Here is a 20,001-nt window from a genome sequence, read left to right on the forward strand (position 1 = left end):
GCACCTAGCGTAGCACGGCCCTGAAGCTCTGGGGCCCCTGCATAGATAAGGCCAATGTAAGGATTTTGTTCAGTACTTGGACAGGGACACTGGAGGGCCCCGGTTCACTGTCACGAGATACAGAGTCACAGGCTCCACACAGGTTGCCTTTATTAGCAGCTGTATAGCAGTGGAGTCAGACATGACATGGTTGTTCTGGATCAGGTTCTGCACCCTGTGGCTAATGCAGGCAGCAGATGGTCCTGCCTGACCAGCTGTCTTGAAATCTCAGCTGTTTGCCCAGTTCCCCTTACAAAAAAGCACTGAAGGGTTCCGCAGTAACTGCCCACGCCATCGCAGCTTGCAGCACAGTTTATCTGGGTCTCAGTGTATCTGTCCCCAGGGCTGCCTTTATGACCCAGTCTGAGCATGGGCAGGGCAAGAGGAAGAGACTGGTGAACAAATTGTTTGGAGTAAAGGGCTTGGTGCAAAAAAGTGTGCAAGAGGAAGAGGAGGGGGCAGCTTGTGGCAAGGCAGCTTTTGTGAGGCGGTTTGAAAATCAGGTTGTCCATAGTAACATTAGCCCCAGGAGATGTGGCATTGAAAGGGGAATATGGTCAGCTGTAACATTCTTTGTAGCCAGGTCTCCTGGGAGTTCTGGTTTTTGAACGTGGGGACAGAGAGGAGCAAGGTGGGAGAGAGAAATCAGAGTAACCAACCCCTCCCTCAAAAAAAAAAGAGAGAGAGAGAGAAAAAAATATTAGTCAATTTCAAGGAGGAAGATTTGGTCTAAATGAAATTATTAAGCCCAGGCAGCAGAAACCACTGGGACATCAGCAGGAGAGGTGGCATGACGAGAAAATTAGCATCTGGTGACTGGAGCAGTCACATTCTGTCAAAATCCAACCAAGATGGAGCTTGTGGGATCCCTGGCGTGCAGTCTTGGCCTGCACAGCTTTGCTTTTCAAAGTCTCTCCACTTACTGAAACTGGGCTGCTGGACTGAAAGGCTGAAACTGCATTTCAAGTGGAACTTCTTAATGCCTTAAGGGAAATGCCTTAATTTGGTGGAGCTGGCAGTCTTTTGCCCTGACTTTCTAAGGGCAGAGAGTATCATTTGTTTCTAAGCCATGGCTGGCGTTCCCATTTTCTCTTACTGGGAGAAGGGGAGCTGGTTATTGGCCATTAAGAACAGCAGCCTTTGGCCTAACCTGGCTCTGCACCACCAGCTCCACCCCCCAACTAGTGGGGGCTGTGGGGAGCTGATTACCCTATAGTTGGGGGGATTGGGGCAGAATCCTTGGGACCTGAACTCTTCTATCAGGGGTGTGGCAAAGCAGCAGAGTCAGTGAGAGATCAAGGGTCTCACTCCCCACTGCCATGCATTTCACGCCTTCATTGACACCTGTGCACAGTAGGTGGAAAAGCAACCTTCTGACCAGGTGGCATTTTATGCCCACTTTGCACAAATGCACATTGACAACAGTAAGTAGAGGAGATCCAATTCCCTGGTCATTTAGTGGGGCCAGGAGCAGATGAGCAGGCGTGAACCTGAAGGCAAAGTCTGTCTGGGAGAGCAAGACTGGAAGGCAGAGGGGGGAAGTGAGTGGGCAAGGGCTATTTTTCAGTGGGCTCCTATTTACTCCTCATTCTTCCACAGTGTAGGAGTGTTGCTGATGGGCTTTGCAAGCAGATCCCTGCAGATCTTACTGGCTGGAAGCTAGGGTGACCAGACAGCAAGTTTGAAAAAATTGGAACAAGGGGGGGTGGTAATAAGCACCTCTATGAGACAAAGCCCCAAATAGCAGGACTGTCCCTATAAAATCGGGACATCTGGTCACCCTAGTGGAAGCAGGGCTTGAATTGCAGCTGTGGTCTCTGCATGCCAGAACTGGTGCCACAGAACTCACAGCTTTGCCACTGAAGCCTCCACAGAGCAGGGTTGAGGAGTCCTGTGAACTCAAAGGCAGCCCAACCAACCTCATCACTTACTAGTTCAGAGACCCCATGGCAGAGAGCAGCATGATGGGGCGAGACAGGGATTATGGGAGTGGCAGATGGGAACTCTGGGTTATGTAGGTGTGGCAAGTGGGGAATTATGAGGAGAAATGGGAATACTACCACAGTTTCCTCCCTGATTTGAAACCCGGATGGACAAACAAGTTACTGGCCTTTGGGGACATAAGGGAGTGAACAGAGGTCTTTGGGGCCATGAGGGGTGTGCAGAGGACCCCAAACCCCAAAGAGTGCCCATAACAGAGACATAAATACTTACAAAGGGAGGGTCTGGGAGTTCATGAGTTCTGCCCCCACTCTCTTACTCTGACATACCTGATGATCGGAAGGTCCAATATTCATCATCATCGAAATGAGTGTCTCCTGCGGTATGATGGTCTCCAGGGAAGAAAGCATGTGCTACCGTTCCTCCAGGCCCGTCAAAGGGATACCCATCATTGTGGTCCGCTTTGGAGAAGTCTATCTGTATGTCAGCGTTGTTACCCGCCACCTCGTGGAAATTCAACGGGGTAATGTCACTCCAGATCTTCAGGGCATAGTACATGAGGGCGCGGACCGTGTCATGGCCCAGGTGGGATTCTTTGGGGAAGGTGCGGACTCTGGGATAGAAAAGAGAAACCAAGGATATGAAAATAACAATCAATATCAGTGGCTGTCCAGCTCTTTCATTCTGTAGATCATTTCATGATCCTCTCCAGGACTCATCCTCCTCTTAGTTCCCAAATCCTCAATCTATTCTGCAAACCACCAGAAAGGGCTCTGTAGATGACTGGTGGTCCATGGACAATAGCTTGGCAATCACTGACATACACAATACTCTATTATTGGTTCTCCCACCTGTAGGTGGAATGTCAGACCTGGGAAACTTTGTGTGAATTTGTGTCATCCTCCCCTCCCCGTCTCCAGGAGATACAGCCTATGGAAAATACAAGAATGAACATTACTCCGCAAGGGGCTGTGTTTCACAGATAGCCCTCGGGAGAGCTGGTCAAACTCAACATTTCAGTTCTGCAGAACATTTCAAAATTTCCTTTCATCCCAAAGGAGAACAAAAGTGGAAATTCTGAAATTTCCTGCAAAACCAAAAAAAAAAAAAATTTAGAATACAATCAATTTAACAAAATATAAAATCTGAAATGATGATGTTGAAATGAAATGCTTTGCTCTTAATGAAACAAGATGTCTTGATATTTTGGGGTCAAATTTAATCTATATTGATACTTTGCGCAAAAGTTTCATCGAACCAGTACTGTCCAAGGGAAAAATCATTCTGCTGGAAATGCTTTGACACGTTCTGCCCTCCAATAATAATGGTGATTTTATCTTTAGGGTACCAGCACACTGACCAAGGCACCGAGGGAGCTGCACAAACAATTAAAGCTGTCAGGGCAAGAAAGAAAAACAAACATTTAATATTCATAGACTCATAGATTTTTCAAGCCAGAGGGGATCATCATGATCCTCTAGCCTGAGCTCCTGTATAAACATAGGCCAAAGAACTGCATCCACTATTAAACCATTGCACAGTATAAACACAGGAGTAAGATTAAAATTCATCTCTAACAGATCCTGCCGTGATGGGTATGGTATAAACTCATGAATAGAAGAGCAGATGTGTTTTCAGCCTGTTGCTAAAGGTGGGAAGAGGCTGCCAGGGACAGCTACCTAGGGAGAGCAGGTTCCAAACCCTAGGGGCTGGGACAGCGAATAATTGATCAGTCACCAATTTACAGTACGTTGGTGGAACCATGTAAAACTGGCGAGATTGTGTGAATTCCAGCTATTCCTTCGTCCAGTTAGGAAGGGACATGGGGTTTTTCTTTTCTGCAGCAGGCCACTGGCCTAGTCAGTCCGTTCTCACGTCCAATGGGAGTTGAATAAATAGCTATGCGCAGGCACACACGTTATCAGAGATTAAAATGCCACATCTGGTCACTCTAGCCCCAAGAACCTTACACATACCCCAATCCTGCAGGCTGCTCCATGTAAATCAGTGGGGAAGTTAACAACAGTCACTGCCCTAAAGAACTTAAAGTCTAAAAGACGATATGGGTGACATTTTCATAAATGCCTATATGCCTTAGGAGCCTAAGTATCATTTTCAAAAGCACCTAAGTCACTTAGGCCCTTTTGAAAAATTTACCTGACAAATAGTGGGAGCAGAAACTGAGGCAGAGCGCAGTGAAGTGACTTGCTCATGGTCACAAAGCAGGTTAGTGGCAGACCTTGAACCCAGGTCTCCTGACTCCCAGTCCAGTGCCCCTCTTCACTAACCCACACGGCCCCTTTAATTATTAGGATTAGTGATTCATTAACAATATGATTTTCTTCATGAACTGGTGGGGATTCCTTATGGAATGAGTTTTATTATCCCCTGCTACTTTTACAGCCAGGCAATCTTAGGGTTTCCTTGGCTACTGCTGTCCTACAGAAAAAATATTGTGTATTCTCATGCGGGTGGGGGGAATGAAAAGGGACCTTACGGACATGTGCCTTTACATCCCAATTTAAAACAAACAAGTCAGGCAATAGGTTTGCCTGCTCTAACATGCTGTATTTTATAAGGATTCTTGCCGGTAACAGCGTCTTGACAGTCCTTCAAGCTGAAAGCTACCACCCAGAAATGCCTTGTGATGTGTGACAGTAATGTAAGCGTACAGGGCAGGAGAGAAGTGATCCTAAATACAAATGGGATACTACACCTGGGGACATGAGAGGCAAACTAAAATTTTAACTGAATGGAAAAACAGCTGGGACAAATATTCCAACACTGTGAGCCTAGTGCTCATACCAGCGGTCGGCAACCTTTCAGAAGTGCTGTGCCGAATCTTCATTTATTCACTCTAATTTAAGGTTTCACATGCCAGTAATACATTTTAACGTTTTTAGAAGGTCTCTTTCTATAAGTCTATAATATATAACTAAACTATTGTTGTATGCAAAGTAAATAAGACTGTAAAAATGTTTAAGAAGCTTTATACAAAATTAAATTAAAATGCAGAGCCCCCAGGACCAGTGGCCAGGACCTCGGCAGTACCAGGACCTGGGCAGTGTAAGTGCCACTGAAAGTCAGCTTGTGTGCCGCCATCAGCATGCGTGCCATAGGTTGCCTACCCCTGGCTCATACAGTATAGCCAGGGACAGGTCATTGCAAACTCTTACACTATTTCAATTTGGGCAATGCAGGTAAATCCCTTATCTTCTGGACGCACAGGCTCCCTAACTAGGAGACATCCATTTGTACTCAACTCTAAGGATCCAATTAAAAAATTCATTTGCAGTCACTTCATTAATTCCAAATGGGCTCTGTGTTGTAAATATTCACCCCTTCATTCAGCTGATGGTTTGCTTTCCCACTCATTATCCATTTGCAAGGCTTTCTTCTACTGTCACAATCACCAGGAGATCTGAGTTCTCCTCCTGCCTTGCAACTATTTAGCATCCTAATGCGCATGTCAGGCAACTCCCATCATACCTATTCACCTGGGGGCTACCTGAGGGAAACTGCCAGGACCTCCACTGAAGAATTACAACCTCTAGCTGACATATCTGTACCTGCAAAAAGCCCAAAACCATGTAGACACAACTATGCGAACAGACGAGTGCTTCCGCTGGCACAGCTAAAGTCGTTCGGGGAGACGGTGTAGCCATGCTGACAGAAGAGCTCCCTCTGCCAGCTTATGCAGGATCTCCACTAGGGGGCTCTGCTGGCATAGCTACACCAGCCAAGGCTAGGCAGTGTAGACAAGCTCTTACAGTCATGGTCATCGGCATTTATTCACTAGTACGTTGTTGATTCAACTGAATAACTATGAACAGGTTCTGGCCTATCTCCAACCCTTCTTGCAACCAGGGAGTTGCAGTGCTGGCTGTGCTTTGCAAGTGTGGCCACATCCTGAGTTGCAGCGCTGTAACCCCCTCAACAGCGCTGCAACTCTCCAGTGTAGCCAAGCCCTTAGAAATGGGTAATGGGGCGGGGGAGAGATTAGAGACAATGATCCAAGGACAATATAAGATGAGGAGGCTAGATTGGTGAAGTCATTGCAGAGGGGCTGTAGCTGCTTCCATTTGCAGCCCACAGGCCTCCAGGATGACAAGATATGTCCACCGACGGGGACAGGAGGGTTGTTCAACTCCCACTGACCAAGATTTTCGGAAGCGACCAGGGAGTTGGGGATGCCTCACTTGAGACACAGGAAAGGGTCTAATTTTCAGAAGTTGGGTACTCAGCACTCTGGCATAATCAGGCTTCTTTAGGGTACCCCACATCACTAGTCACTTTTAAAGGCGTTGGCTATGCTGTGTTTCTCGCCTCTCTGACGATACTGCCAGCTCACACCAATTTGCTATAGTGGAAGCCAGTGTGCTGCAGACACGTCCACTCAGAGCGAGCCTGACACGACTAACCCATTTCACAAGGGCCACCAGACAGTCCTCTCAGTCTAAAGACAGCCAAGGGCTAGTAGCATGGGCCAGAATTGAACCAGTGATCTACAGCTGAAGAGTGCCACAGCCTGTCCATCCCTTAGTCAGTCTGTCTCTGAGTCAGTTAATAAACAGATCCAAATGTGACTGACACATTTCTGCCTGAGCTCAGGAGGTGTCCATTCTAATCATCATTTTGGTGCTTGCGTTCTTTTATTCATGTGAAGGTGAAAGGGAAAGAATATTAGTGCAGTATGAAAAATCAATTCCTGTTTAATGAAACACTCCTTCATGCTGGGCAACTCCAAAGCTAGAGAGAAATAATACCAAATAACATCAAACATAACAAACTACGGATTGCCTGATAAACAAGCATTGATTCTGGGTGGGTTGGTTTGTTTTTTGTAAATTGAGACTGTATATGCTCATAGTCTAAAACTAGAAAATGACACTTTCCCAGCTGCCCAGAGGTCATGCTCGGTAAAGCGTACAATGCCCCAGTAGTTCTGCATCTTAGCAACAACAGCACAACAAGCCACATTCATTCCACTGTGTTCTACCTGGTCGATGGCTGGGCAATGTGTGTACAGAGAGGTAAACACAATATATTTCACAACAGTGCTGCAGACTACCACTATCAATGTTTTGCATTTCCATTGACTTTTCAACCAAGGATCTCATAGCCCTTCACAAAGGTTAGTGATTTCAGCCTCACGCCATCCCTGTGTCACTTTTGTTATTTTGCTTTAATACAAATAGATGACCAGAAGGCATCCTCCGGCTCCAGAATGAGCAGCAGCACGGGAGATAACTGATTCTAGGGAAAAGATACTGGTAAAATAAAACGTTGCCGCCTGTTTCCCAGGCAAGCCATCCTGGATTCATTCTGAGAAAGGAAGACTGTGCTGGATGAAACCAAGAGAGATTTGGGTTTGTACTTGAACTACAGCTCTTTGCAAATCTTGTCCCAGCATTGCAGCCTCTGAGAACTCACTCCAGCTTGCTGGCATCTGCCTCACCTTTCTATTTGGTACTTCAGAGCAGCTGACTTACGCATCTGCACGTCCCTTGGAGAGTGCCCCACTGCTGCTGCAGCAAAATCAGCAGCTGTTCAGCGTTTGTTTAAAACTTGGCCAACAAAGTCAGAAAACAAGGAAGACTCAGGAGAACAAGTAGCACATTAATGGACTGTGCTGCTGGGCTTGTAGAGGCTTCCTTCGATTGTGCCTCTGGCCCTGCTGCCTCGAACGCCATGGCCCAGCAAAGAGGAGATTTTGAATGAAGTGCATTAAAGGAGACCAGTATGTTTAGAGAGAAAAGAAGAGAGGCAACAACTGCTATTGATGGAGACATGAGCTGGTGGGCAGGTGTGTGAGAGAGACAGTGGAGGCGAGGCTTATTCCTGGCAGACTCCGCCTTGTTTACATCCAGTGCCTGCTTCTCTTTCTTTTACTACTGCGCCAAACTGCTAAAGAACCTGCTGGGCCAGCCCTGCTCTAGGTTCCAGTCTCTCTCACGCGTGTTCTATTTCCCATTGGACGGCGTTGCTTTCCTCCTCCCCATTTGCTGCTCCATTCTCTCCCTTACCCTTTATGTCCTGCTCCCTGGGCAATTCTGTGACGTATTAGGTTGCCCCCTGCCCCTGGAATAGCCTCTTCATGTAATGAGCTGCCTCCCTCTTCTCCTTTCACACCTCTCAGCTGGCTGTCCACCCCTCTCTGTTAGGTGCATGCAAGTCACCAGTTATATGCCTAAATGGCCATCTGCACATGCAACTGGGTGAGGCCTGTGCAGACTATGAACTCTGCTGTGTGCATTCAACTGCATGCAAACAATACTGAACTACGGGTCTCCACAAGTCCCAGACTTAACTTTCATTGGCTAGCAGCAACTGGGGCAGACACCATTAGAGGTGAAAGGTTATGGCGATATCTTGGAGATGAGAATCCTATTTCATTTTGAATTTTAAGAGTGAACACTCCATTCCCCCAGCCCCCTCCCCTAAATAACATGCTGCAGGCTATTCCCAAATCCTGGTAAAACTGTATCTTTTCAAATAGCACGGATTAGACAGGCTATTCACCACGGCTTAGCCCTTGCCCCTATGCAGAGCACCACGGAGCAGCTTAAAGGCTAGGGGCTTTGATCATTTCCATCAGTTCAATCATCTCTCAGAAATAGAAGCCCACAAGCGCCGTGTTTTTCAGCTCCTGTTTGAGCAGAAAGTGATCTGAGCCTAACCCACCCCTTCTGAAGATGTTTCATTAGGCTCAGACTCTTGGTACCCAGGGGGGCTCTTTGACTTTCCCCCGTGTGATGTGTCCCCTGCTTTCCTATAGATGTCATAGCTCTGGTCAGAGGCATCCTGATTGCAAGGCTTTGATGATGCAGCGCCTGGGACTTCTCCTTAAGTAAAGATTGGATGAGTTCAACGTAGGGGTGACATTTTGGCTACTGTAGGCTAAAGCCTAATAAATGTATATATCTGGGCTTTGGCAGCTTTTCTTTGCTGTCAGGTGCCCTGTATTTAAAGAGGAAGAAGCAACAAACAGTGTGTTTCTGCGTGAATACTGCTCTCCTTGGGTGTCCCCCCGAACAGAAAGCCAAAGCTGAGCAGAATCATAGAAATGCAGGGCTGGAAGGGACCTCAAGAGGCCATCAAGTCCAGCCCCCTGCGCTGAGGCAGGACCAAGCAAAATTAGACCATCCCTGACTGGTGTTTCTCCGACCTGTTCTTAACAATTTCCAGTGATGCAGATCCTACAACCCTATTCCAGATCTTAACTACCCTTGTAGTTAGAAAGTTTTTCCTCATATCTAACCTGAATCTCCTTTGCAGCAGATGAAGCCCATTGCTTCTTGTCTTACCTTCAGTGGACATGGAGAACTATTTTAATATATTTAAAATTGAATTTAAAAAATAACTTTTAATTAGTCCAAAAGTGCAACATTCCCTCAGAATTGCACCACCTGCGATAGCTGTCTGCTAATAGGAGGTTGAGATTATGTATTTACAGGAGGATAAAAATCATGGCCACACATCATTTATTAAGTTTTAACACTATGGTTTTGTTATCACTCACACCCAGAAAGAAGGAAGGTCAGAGCTGAGCAGGGAGATCAAGAGTCAGGACACCTGGATTCGATTCCCAGCCGTGCCATTTTGGTCAAGTCAATTCCGTGTCTGTGACTCAGTCTCCCCATCTGTTTAATAGGGAAAATAATGCCTACTTCACAGGAGCATTTGAGGATTAATTAATGGATATTTGTGACGTGTCACAAGATGCTGTCAAATTGCACAGCATTATAACCAGGGTCGAGGATTTCAGAGTCCTCTTGTAAGGAGTAGGTCTACAAATTTACCCTAATTGTGAGCTCAACTGTGGGAAAGTGAATAAAAGTTTACAAAATGTTCCAATAACACATCACAATAAATGTTGAAGGAAGAAGGTGCAAAAGGGAGACAGAAAAACAGAATTAGTCCAAACAAAAGGGCCTACTGATACAACTGATGGACTGTGTGACAATCATGTCCAGGAAACAAAAGAAAGAACATTCTGCTCAGAGCAGATGATCACAATGATCTCCTCTGGCCTTGGAATCTATGAAGAGAAGCATGCGGTTGAAAATCAATGAACTGGTCCTCCTAGGTGGGCTAAATAATGAGAGGCTGCATTATTCCGCTCATCACCTCTCTTTCAGTAGGAGCCAAGGACTGACTGGGATTTCTGGAGGAGGAGGAAGGCTGTCAGGCCACCACACCACTTCAGGGACTTTGCCCTTGGACCCCGGAAATCACTGTATTACCATGAAGCCCAGACCTCGACACCACACCAGCAAAGACTCCAGCCAGAGACCTGCTGTCTCCCCTTCCCTTGCATGTTCCTTTCTGCCCCACTATTTTTCCTCCTATGCTGTGTCTCCCCGTCTCTCTTTTGTTACGGCTTACCACATGGCATCAGCACAATGAGACAAGACAGCCCATGCAGCTCTGCTCAGCCTGAGAGAGACCAGACCAGCCAGATAATGTCCCAGACCTCAGACTGGGAGATGAGCCAGAACCCAGAGCAACTACTGTCGCAGCTGACCTGTCAACTCAGAACCTCAAGAATATCAACAAAAACCATATTTCCCCGTCTTTACTATCTCCCCTCACACTTTTCTGTTTGTCAAAAGCAGAGAAAGTGACCATCTGTCATGGATGGATGGTGGATAGCCAGACCTAGTAGTCAGAACCAGAGGCTGCAAGACAGGAGTCAGGAGTTGGCTGGGTCAGGATACCAGGTCAGAAGCAGCAAACACGAGATCAGAACCACCAGGGGGGAACCAGAGGTAGGTGACAAACTGGAGGTTGAGAACCACGGCTCAGAGGCCACGACATCAAGCCAAAGACACACACAGTCCATAGCATGGTGCAACCCAGTTCGGTTTCTTGTGCCTGCTGTTGGATTAAGTAGGGCCAGTTGGCCAATCAGCCACTCTGGGACTCTGCCAACCAAACCTTGGGGCAGAGCCTTCCACTGGGGTTGGGTTTCATTTATCTGAGGTATGCTAGTCTCAGCAGCCTGCTTGATGGAGTGTTGGAGTGGGGCTGCTCTCAGCAGCCTTATGGGCCTGGGTTTGAGACTCATGGGTCATGACACCATCTTTCACATCTCAGAACTAAGCTACAAAACTAGCCCCTTTCTCACCGCCCCAAGAAAGATTGTGCAGTAAAAGGCTAGCTTTTTTAAAAAAGAACATTGATAGGTTTTGGTTAAGTTTGTTTTATATAATCATTCCATCTCAGTTTTAAAGGGTTTTAAAACTTGCTTTAGCTCCTTTTCTTTCACATATCCCAACCCATAAATCTCCAAACTTTAGCAGTGTGCTCGCCATGGTACTAACCAAGCTAAGGTCTGCATATACTAGCCCTCAAACCTTGTTTCACCCTGCTCAGTGCTAGACAGTAACAGAGTCGTGTTAACACCTTTAACTCTTTGGGCCCACGTAGTCCCTTAAAGTTAGTACAAGTCCTTTCATCACTGATCACTAACTCGCCATGCAGCATTGGTGCAAAGTGCAATAAAAATGTAACGCATTATGGGAAGAATGCAACAATCGCAGTTCCTTATGGAAATTCCCTATATGAGTTGTCCTTCAATAAGGTATAACTGGAAGTAATAAAAAGATATTAAACAAAGGGACATTTAGGCAGAAAATCAGGGGGGAATATCCTTCAGGAAACTGGCAGCAGTTGATAACACACTCTGTTCCTTTCTCTAATTACTATCAGTCATGATGAAGCCTTATTATCCTCTCTTGTGCCATATTGACATTTGAATTAACTTTGGCTAGCACCAGCAGAGGGCACTGTTACCCTACAGACCAACTCCCAGTTCCCCTGCCTGATTCACACGAGCTATCCCGTGGGAAACAAGGCTTCAGTTAATATTGTTTTTAAAGTCATTTCAACAGAAAAAATCAGAAATAAATCCCAAACGTATTTCATTCCAAGCTTGATCGCATTACACTTTTTGAGTGTCTTGGTAACTATGTAAAGTTACATTTTCCAGCCAAAATCTTGTTGAAAATAGGGTGAGTTTTGTGTCTTAGTCTCCTGGAAATTTACCATGTGGGCTATATCTTGGAAGGACGCACACGTATGGACCTACAGTTGTATGCAGCACCTATCCCATTATTCTGAGACCTCTAACTGCTTGGGTTTGGCTGCACAGAGGCACCTGGGAAGGGACCAGAGAATAAATCACATAAAGACATGATTTACCGGCATCACCTTCAAATCTTGTTTCCACAATTTAAACTTGATGTCTTTGCTTTTCCATCATCACAAAATATATCAGATGCCCCTTTCTGGGGAGTCCAAAGGCACCTCCGTGGGACAGCCTCGCACAACTCCCACGGGCCTGTTGATCCTGCCTCACCATTTCTTTGGATGCGTGAGCATATTTTCATTATCCTCAATCATCATGGTAAAGGCAAGTGAATTTTGTGCCCAGGTTCGTAAATTTTAATGCCAGTGTTGAGTGTTGGGCATAAATACCATATAATCATTTCTGTGTGGCCATAGCTTCTCCCATGATCAGGTAACCTCCAAATCTAAAACACAACCCCGTTGAACATAAGCCACTGGAAAGGAGCAGAAGGAGAAAAAGTCTAACCCAGTTGCCAGGAGAGGGAAGTTTTATATCACCAACATTAAACCATTTCAAGACACAAACCCAGTGACACCTTTTTATGGACTCCTTTGCGCACGCATCACAAAACCTCATAATGAATCTGAAATGGACACGTGCCAGACAGGTCAAGTCAACTGAATGGTTGACTTGGGCACACTGCCTCTCTACATTCCCCACTCTAACCCAGTGCTAGTGACTCATGGTACCAGGATGCTTTGGTACATGCCATGAAGGTCACCAAACAGAGTCAGAACCTCTGGTGTAGCTCCATAATTTACACTAGCTGAGGGTCTGGCCCTGAGAGTCTGGCAGAATGTCTGAGGCAGAAAGCTCCACTGAGTCATCCCAAAGAGAATTTCTTTCTCTGGAACAGACATCAAGAGAATCCCAGGCACTCATCTTAACTGCTAAGGGGCAAGGTAATCTCTTAAGCAAATAGCTCTCAAATGATTCTGGGCTCTTATACTGGGTAACCAGAAGAGGTCACTCTTCCAGCCACTGGTCTTCACTTGATCATTAAGAACTAATTAATAGCAGCACCTTAGGGTCCCATTCTTAGAATCTCTCCACGAGCTTTTTATGCTGAAATTAACAGCTAAATGCTAGTTATTTAGATCACCCCTCAAAATAAGATCTCCATTGGATAATGCTGAAAAAGAAAGCAATTTTCCACCGAAGGTCACTGTTTCAACACCTGTCAACTGCAGCAGCTGGGTCAAGGTACATTATTACTGAATGGGCTTCCTCTAGAAAGCTAATGATTACACTAATACATTTGGACTCAAAGTTTACATCAGGCTTGGTGCCTTTCAGCTTGGACCTTATTAACAGGGAGTTCTCTCTACAAGCTGCGAGCTCGAGTTTCTGGGATAGCAGGATCAGCTAGTTTGACTCTGCAGCAACCCCTTACAGGCAAGTCAATGACCAGGGAAAGCAGCATCCAGCTTTCTTTGGTCATGGTCTGAAGAACAGTCAGCATGATCCATAGTCTTTGAGGAGGAGAGAGAATAGGAGGTGGATGGGGGAGGAAAGAGAAAGAAATCATCCATGGGTCCCAAAAGGCTCACAAGGCTTCCAATCTCCACCGGGGGAGACAGGTAAAGAGCATCCCATACGTGTAATATCACGCCCCCAGGGTGGGTTATAAACAGCAAAGCTCGAACCTGGGACTTCTGGATCTAAACGGTGCCTTGGCTAAAAGACTCTATTAACAAAGGCCATAGCAGGCTCCTCAACCTCTCGAGGGAGACACAATGCCACACTGAGCGGGTGTGGGTTACATCTGGTTTTTTAAAAAGGGAGAGAAAGGGGTGGGGAAAAGATCATCTGTGGGTCCAAAAACGGCTCCTACATCCTCTTCTCTCCACCAGGAGGAGAATCTGCGCAGGTCCAAACCCGCTGGAGTCTGACAAAGGGAAGCCGGGAACCCAAAGCATTCAAGACAAATAAGCTCCAACCGCTGCAACTTGGCTAAAGAACAGCGGCGGCTACAGGCACCAGCGCTCCAAGTGCGTGCCTGGGGCGGCAAGCCACGGGGGGCGCCCTGCCGGTCGCTGTAAGGGCGAGAGTCAGGCAGCCTTCAGCAGCTTGCCTGTGGGAGGTCTGCCAGTCCCGAGGATTCGGCGGCAATTCGGCGGTGGGTACGCCGAATCCATGGGACCGGCGGACCTCCCACAGGTGCGCCACCAAATCCGCGGGATCGGGGATCACCCGCAGGTGTGCAGCCGAAGGCAGCTTGCCTACCGTGCTTGGGGTGGCAAAAAAGCTAGAGCTGCCGCTGCTGCTAAAGAAACCCAGCTACTTCACTGGGTCAGATCTATCAGATATGGGTTTGCGACTGCAGTTTGCTGTAGGACTGGGAATCAAGAATACAATTAGGGCAGGTGCGAAAAATACTTTAAAAACCTGACTTGATGGGGTCTGGGAGCGTGAAAGAACACACTTTAACACAGCCATGTTCCACCTCATTGCAAGCCTTACTTAACTCAGCTCTATCTATGATCAGTTCCTCATTGTGACACTGAAATAGTGAAAGATGAATGCCTACCTCCAAGATAAATTCCTTTTATTCCACTTTGTCACGGCCTGAGTGTGCCGCTTCTTCCTGGTCTCTGACTCAGCAAGATCAGGTAGAGAGCAACGAGGCGTCTTCATTAATTCCAGTGTAGCTTCATCTAGATTTCAAAGAAGAACACACACACGCAAAAAGCACCTTGAAATACTGTGATGGAAATTGGTCTAACGTCTCCGCTTTCAGAGAGTGAAACCGGGTGTTAAAAATATGAATTTCCCTTGCTTATGACACCGAGGGGAACACAGGGGAGGGAGGGAATGAGCATTACAGTTGCCTTGGTTTTGTGCAATGCGGTGGGCTTATCAGGCAAACGGTGGCAATGCAGCAGTGATAACATACCTCTTAAAACACGCCTGCAGCCATTTCAATCTCTCCCTGACCTAGAAGGGAATGCTTTTCCATCTTCACTCTTTGCTCACCACAGGGCTGTCGACAGAGCTGTAGGCTTTTAAAACTGTATTGATCCAGACTGTAACTTTTAACATGGTTGGAAATGCCCAGCAACGAGGGCTGAGTTAGGGAGTGGGAAATCTCTCTCTTGCCTAAAGAAACTATATGGGGAAAATAGCACTGATGACTCTACTTCTAGAACTTCTGCGGCGCACTGGGTGCCATTTTCTTCCCCACAAACAATCGATCCAGTGCCATACGCGGCCTGGCAGCAGAGACGAAGAAATGTGTCTCGCAAGGGGGTTGCTGATATTAACAAGGTTCTTCATACACTTCTACCCTGACATAACACTGTCCTCGGGAGCCAAAATATCTTACTGCGTTATAGGTGAAACCGCGTTATAGCGAACTTGCTTTGATCCGCCAGAGTGCGCAACCCCCACCCCGGAGCACTGCTTTACTGCGTTATATCGGGGTAAAGGTGTAGTTGATTAGGAACAGCTGTGCAGCTGAGGCCATGTTCCACCCCCACATGCGTGTGCACACACACACACACACACACACACATACATATGCTGGATAGTTGTGTGTGCTGACACTGAACATTCCCGGTCATGGAGCGGATTGCATTGCTATAATGCTATGGATATTAAACCTCCGTCCCTCAAAACCTCACCTTAAACAGGATAGCAGTAATCATTAACAAGTCCCAAAATGAGGACAAAGTCTCATTTTCCAAAATGACACAACTGGAGCAAAAATGCTGTTGCAGGACCGGTTTATCTTTCCCAAGAATCACCTTCGGGGGCGGCGGGGGGCGGGGAGCTAAGCTGTTAGCAAGGCACTTAGCAAGCAAGGTACAAAGAAGTATTGGGAATGAGAGGCCTCTTTGAATGCATGGGTTAGGCCTGGCCTTAACACTGGCTATGTACTATTTTAAAAGCTGCAAAATAGGAAACCAAGAGCGGTGTCGTCCCTGATCCCCTGTTCATAATGCACGCCCTTTGACAAACGGCACCAGGGTAGTATGATGACAGCACATTTCTTCCCTGTATTCTACGTTAAAGTGCACCAGGGAACTTTTGGTTCACATCTGCACGGTCTACGTGGACCAGTTAGTGCGCAACACTTAGAGCATTTTAGAAATCACCACAGCCGCAGACCACATTGCTGCTCTGTGTAGACAGGCCCTTAGTCTCTTCTTTGATCTGGATTCCCACCATTCTCCTGGCAAAGCAGGATAGTATTTGCATACAAATAGACCACAGTCGTGTTAGACTGGAAATTGATTTGCAAGATACTAATGTTCTTTTCTTCATTAGTAAGTTTCTTTATTAGGAATGGAATAAAATTGTGAAGGGCTGGCTCCACAACCAGCAGGACTCTGTGGATGCACCAACTTACAGATCTGGCCTTAACTTTTTATTCTAAAAAAAGGGAAATTAAATATTTTTATTTAAAACAAAAATCCCAAAACACAAACCCCCAATTCACAAGGAAAAGTTCATTTAGTGAAGTCCATTTTAAACTATGCTCATAATTCCACACACTAAAAAACCCCAAACCAAGAAACCCACCTTGCTCCCGGGCCTCTCGGTGTTTCTGATAAGATGTGAAAGAAAGATAATTACGTGTATTTAATTAAAAATGGAAAGCAAGCATCTCAGTGATGAGCTGATAAGAAATATGGACAGAGAGCTGTTTAAATGACATGGGAAGCAGCTGCTCAGAGAAGGACTTGCCGAGAGCTGCCAAGACACAGCCTGGACTTGGCAAAGGAAGAGAGCCTGCTAATTAGCAGGTTCTCGCTAACCGTCTCCTAAATAAAAGCAGTGAAAGCAAACTGACCTCACCACAGCAGGTTGCTTCTCTGCATAAGAACTGTGGGCAGGCAGGGAGAGACAAAGGCCTTCGCTACACTGGTGCTTTACAGCGCTGCAACTTTCTCGCTCAGGGGTGTGAAAAAACACCCCCCCGAGCGCTGCAAGATACAGTGCTGTAAAGTGTCAGTGTAAACAGTGCAGCAGCACTGGGAGCGTGGCTCCCAGAGCTGCAAGCTAAACCCCATGAGGATGTGGAGTACGTGCAGCGCTGGGAGAGCTCTCTCCCAGCGCTGGCGCTGTGACCACACTTACACTTCAAAGCGCTCCCGCTGCAGCGCTTTGAAGTTTCGAGTGTAGCCATACCCAAAGAGACTTGAGGAGGGTTACAACGATACTTCCCCCCCCCCCTCCTTTTAGGGCTCTGAAATGGATTCAGAGAAAAGCAGAAACGACTTTGAAAATCCCAGCCCCGGTCTTGTGTGTGCTTATGTCGATCAAACTTCACCATGGAATTATTTGATGCTCACCTACTGCTAATTCCTCATGGGGCTGATTGAACTGTCTGGACGGGAATGCACTTGACCCAGTCCCAACATTGCAAGAGTGGGGTTCAGCTAACCTGGACTTGCAAAGGGTTGGACAACTCCAACTTGCATTTCAGAGGTCTGATTCAACTCTCACGGAACTCCAAGGGAGTCGTTTTATTGACTTCAACAGGAGCTGGATCAGTTTCCTAGATCTCATCCCTGGAGCTCAGGGAGAAGTCTGTTGGAGGGCTCAGGTGTGGTGAACCTTATGGTAAGACTCTGAACTGCTTTGGGTGGGAATAAATAAGGCAAGAAAATAATTGACTTGTTATGTTTTTAACTAGAGCAACTACTTTTCCTGAAGAGGTAATGAACACTAGGATACACAGGAGTGCTCAGTGTTACAGTATCTAAACAACAACAACAGTACTAATCTTTCATAATTCTATAATTCCTTCCTTCTGAGGCTCTCGCTTCACAAGCTTTAATGAATCCAAAGTCACAGAAAGGGAAACCGAGGTGCGAAGAGGTTAAGGACTTGCCTCCAGTCATGCAGAGAGTTGCCAGGAATAGAATCCCAAACCCCTAGACCCTGTGGTTTAGCCAGGAGCCCATCCTTCTGCAGCTGCAAATTGCTGAGGCTGAGAGCCTGACAATAGCTCTGGCTTTCTTAGCAAAGAGAAAAGCCAAAAAAGCTAGCTGTCTTCAAAAATAAATTCAGTGCAAACAAGGATAATGAGCAGGAGAAAAAGACAAAAAGAACAGCCGTGAGTCGGCCTTTTAGAAACAATCTTTCCACCCCCACCCCTTTGTCAAAAAGAAGATTAACAATAGAAGAGTTCAACATACAGAGCTGGGCGATTAATTAGCTATTTTTTCCTCAATTGGATGATGTGATCAATTATTCAAAAAACCCAGAAGTTCTGATGGTTTCTCTCCTTTTTCTAAACACATCAAGAGCTATTCTGAGCACAATACGAACCCCATGGGCATGTGGGCCTAATGAAATCATTGCCCGCCTCAGGTTGTTGAAAACACAAGGCAACAAAGCACCTGAGCCATGTAATTACTCCTTATAACTGCAAACTGGGCCGTACGTTGTTGCAGACACATCAGATCTTCCTGGGACCGGCACAGTCATCCTTCCGCAGGCTCAGTGGTATAGGAGAACGCACCCCCCACCCCAATCTTATTAAGAGACATTGCTGCAGCAGATCATCAAAATGAAACAGAAGAAAGTGCTTGTTTCCGACTGACCTAGTATCCCTGTTGCTTCTAGGCCTCCAAACTGCTGCATGGCTGTGATGGCTTTTGCAAGCTCTTCCTGGGTCTGCAGTTGTCCTGTGACAGGGCCTGGAGGAGGCAGGTAGCCAAATTTAGTCAGCCAGTCCTGTAAAGCAAGGAGAAGGTGGAAATAAGAGAAGATAGAATGACAGGGTCTGAAGGTCCCATCGGTTCCGCATGGAGACGTCTTTCCCATTTACATGTCTACACCTGAGTTCCTCATTGAACTTTGTGGTCCATGTTAACAAATGAATGTGTCAGAATGGATGTGTATACGTTACTTAAGTAATAGAATCCAGTGACCTTCATGCATTCCAATGCTGACATTTAATTTTCCCATCCGGCTGCAAGCTATCTTTGATCATGGCAACAGCAGCTATAAAACATGGGCCTATGCAATTATCTTTTAGTCTCCCTTTGGACCCGTTGGTTGTTAGCAGAGACCTGTTTGGGGAGACTTGCTGAGGATTAAGGGAGCTGAATAACAAAGAGCGAAATAGAACTCACCCGCTTTTCATCTCTACATAGTACTGACTTTGGGGCAGGAGTTAGGTTTCCTGGAGTCCCACCCTCTCCTCTACAGTGTTTGGACGGTGCTGGAATTGGCAAGGTAGACCCATTCCTCTCTGCATCCTCAGGATAAAACTTCTGCCTGCCTGCCTGCCTATTCACCTTTCCTTTAGCAACAGGGCCTCAGTTACTCCACTGGGACTTGTTACTGCCTTCTTGTTACTAACTTATTCTATTCTTGGGCCCAAGACATCCCAGAAAACACTGCCGGATAACCAGGAAACCGGGGCTTTCTTACCACGAGGGCACTCAGGGAACATCTCAAGCCTAGGAAAGAGGTAGATTGAAAGTGGAGAGGCAGCAGTGGGACCTGGAATGGACAGTTCATCCAAGGAAGATATCTTGGGGCTTTGGGGAGTGGCAGGCTAGTGCCCCAAACACTGCATATGGGGAGAAGGCATGGCTCCAATGACTGAAGATGGGCACAGGGGCCTTCATCTGCTCCCTGAAAATGTCTGCAGGTGGGGAGGTGCTAGGGAGCCACGGTGGAGCCAGCCCAGTGTTTTTGGATTCAATGCACTTCATTTGGGTTTGCATTGTTTTGTTCCGAGTTTTGTGATGAGTTTTGGAACTTCAAATCATTAAAACCATGAGGAGCAAACTAGCCACTGAGGTTCACTGAGACTCAAGCAAACCAAAGCTGGTGGGTTTCACTGAAGAGAGATTAGAGGCTCACGTGATTTTATATCTCATCTTCACCATCATCTGATTTAGGGCCCAACCCAACTCTCATTA

At 46.5% G+C, this 20,001-nt stretch overlaps 1 protein-coding gene across 1 annotated transcript in view; it reads right to left on the reverse strand.

The window, feature by feature from the left end:
- Positions 1-20,001, reverse strand: part of MMP17 (matrix metallopeptidase 17) — a 118,071-nt gene that overhangs the window by 19,508 nt on the left and 78,562 nt on the right. Inside the window, exons 2-4 of the mRNA XM_050923520.1 lie at positions 18,670-18,802; positions 14,646-14,772; positions 2,310-2,593 (exon numbers count right to left, since the gene is read on the reverse strand). Of these exons, the coding sequence (XP_050779477.1) occupies positions 2,310-2,593; positions 14,646-14,772; positions 18,670-18,802 (544 nt within the window). The remainder of the gene's footprint in view (positions 1-2,309; positions 2,594-14,645; positions 14,773-18,669; positions 18,803-20,001) is intronic.

The sequence above is a fragment of the Gopherus flavomarginatus genome, chromosome 15 (genome assembly GCF_025201925.1).
Source record: "Gopherus flavomarginatus isolate rGopFla2 chromosome 15, rGopFla2.mat.asm, whole genome shotgun sequence".
Taxonomy (NCBI): Eukaryota; Metazoa; Chordata; order Testudines; family Testudinidae; genus Gopherus; species Gopherus flavomarginatus.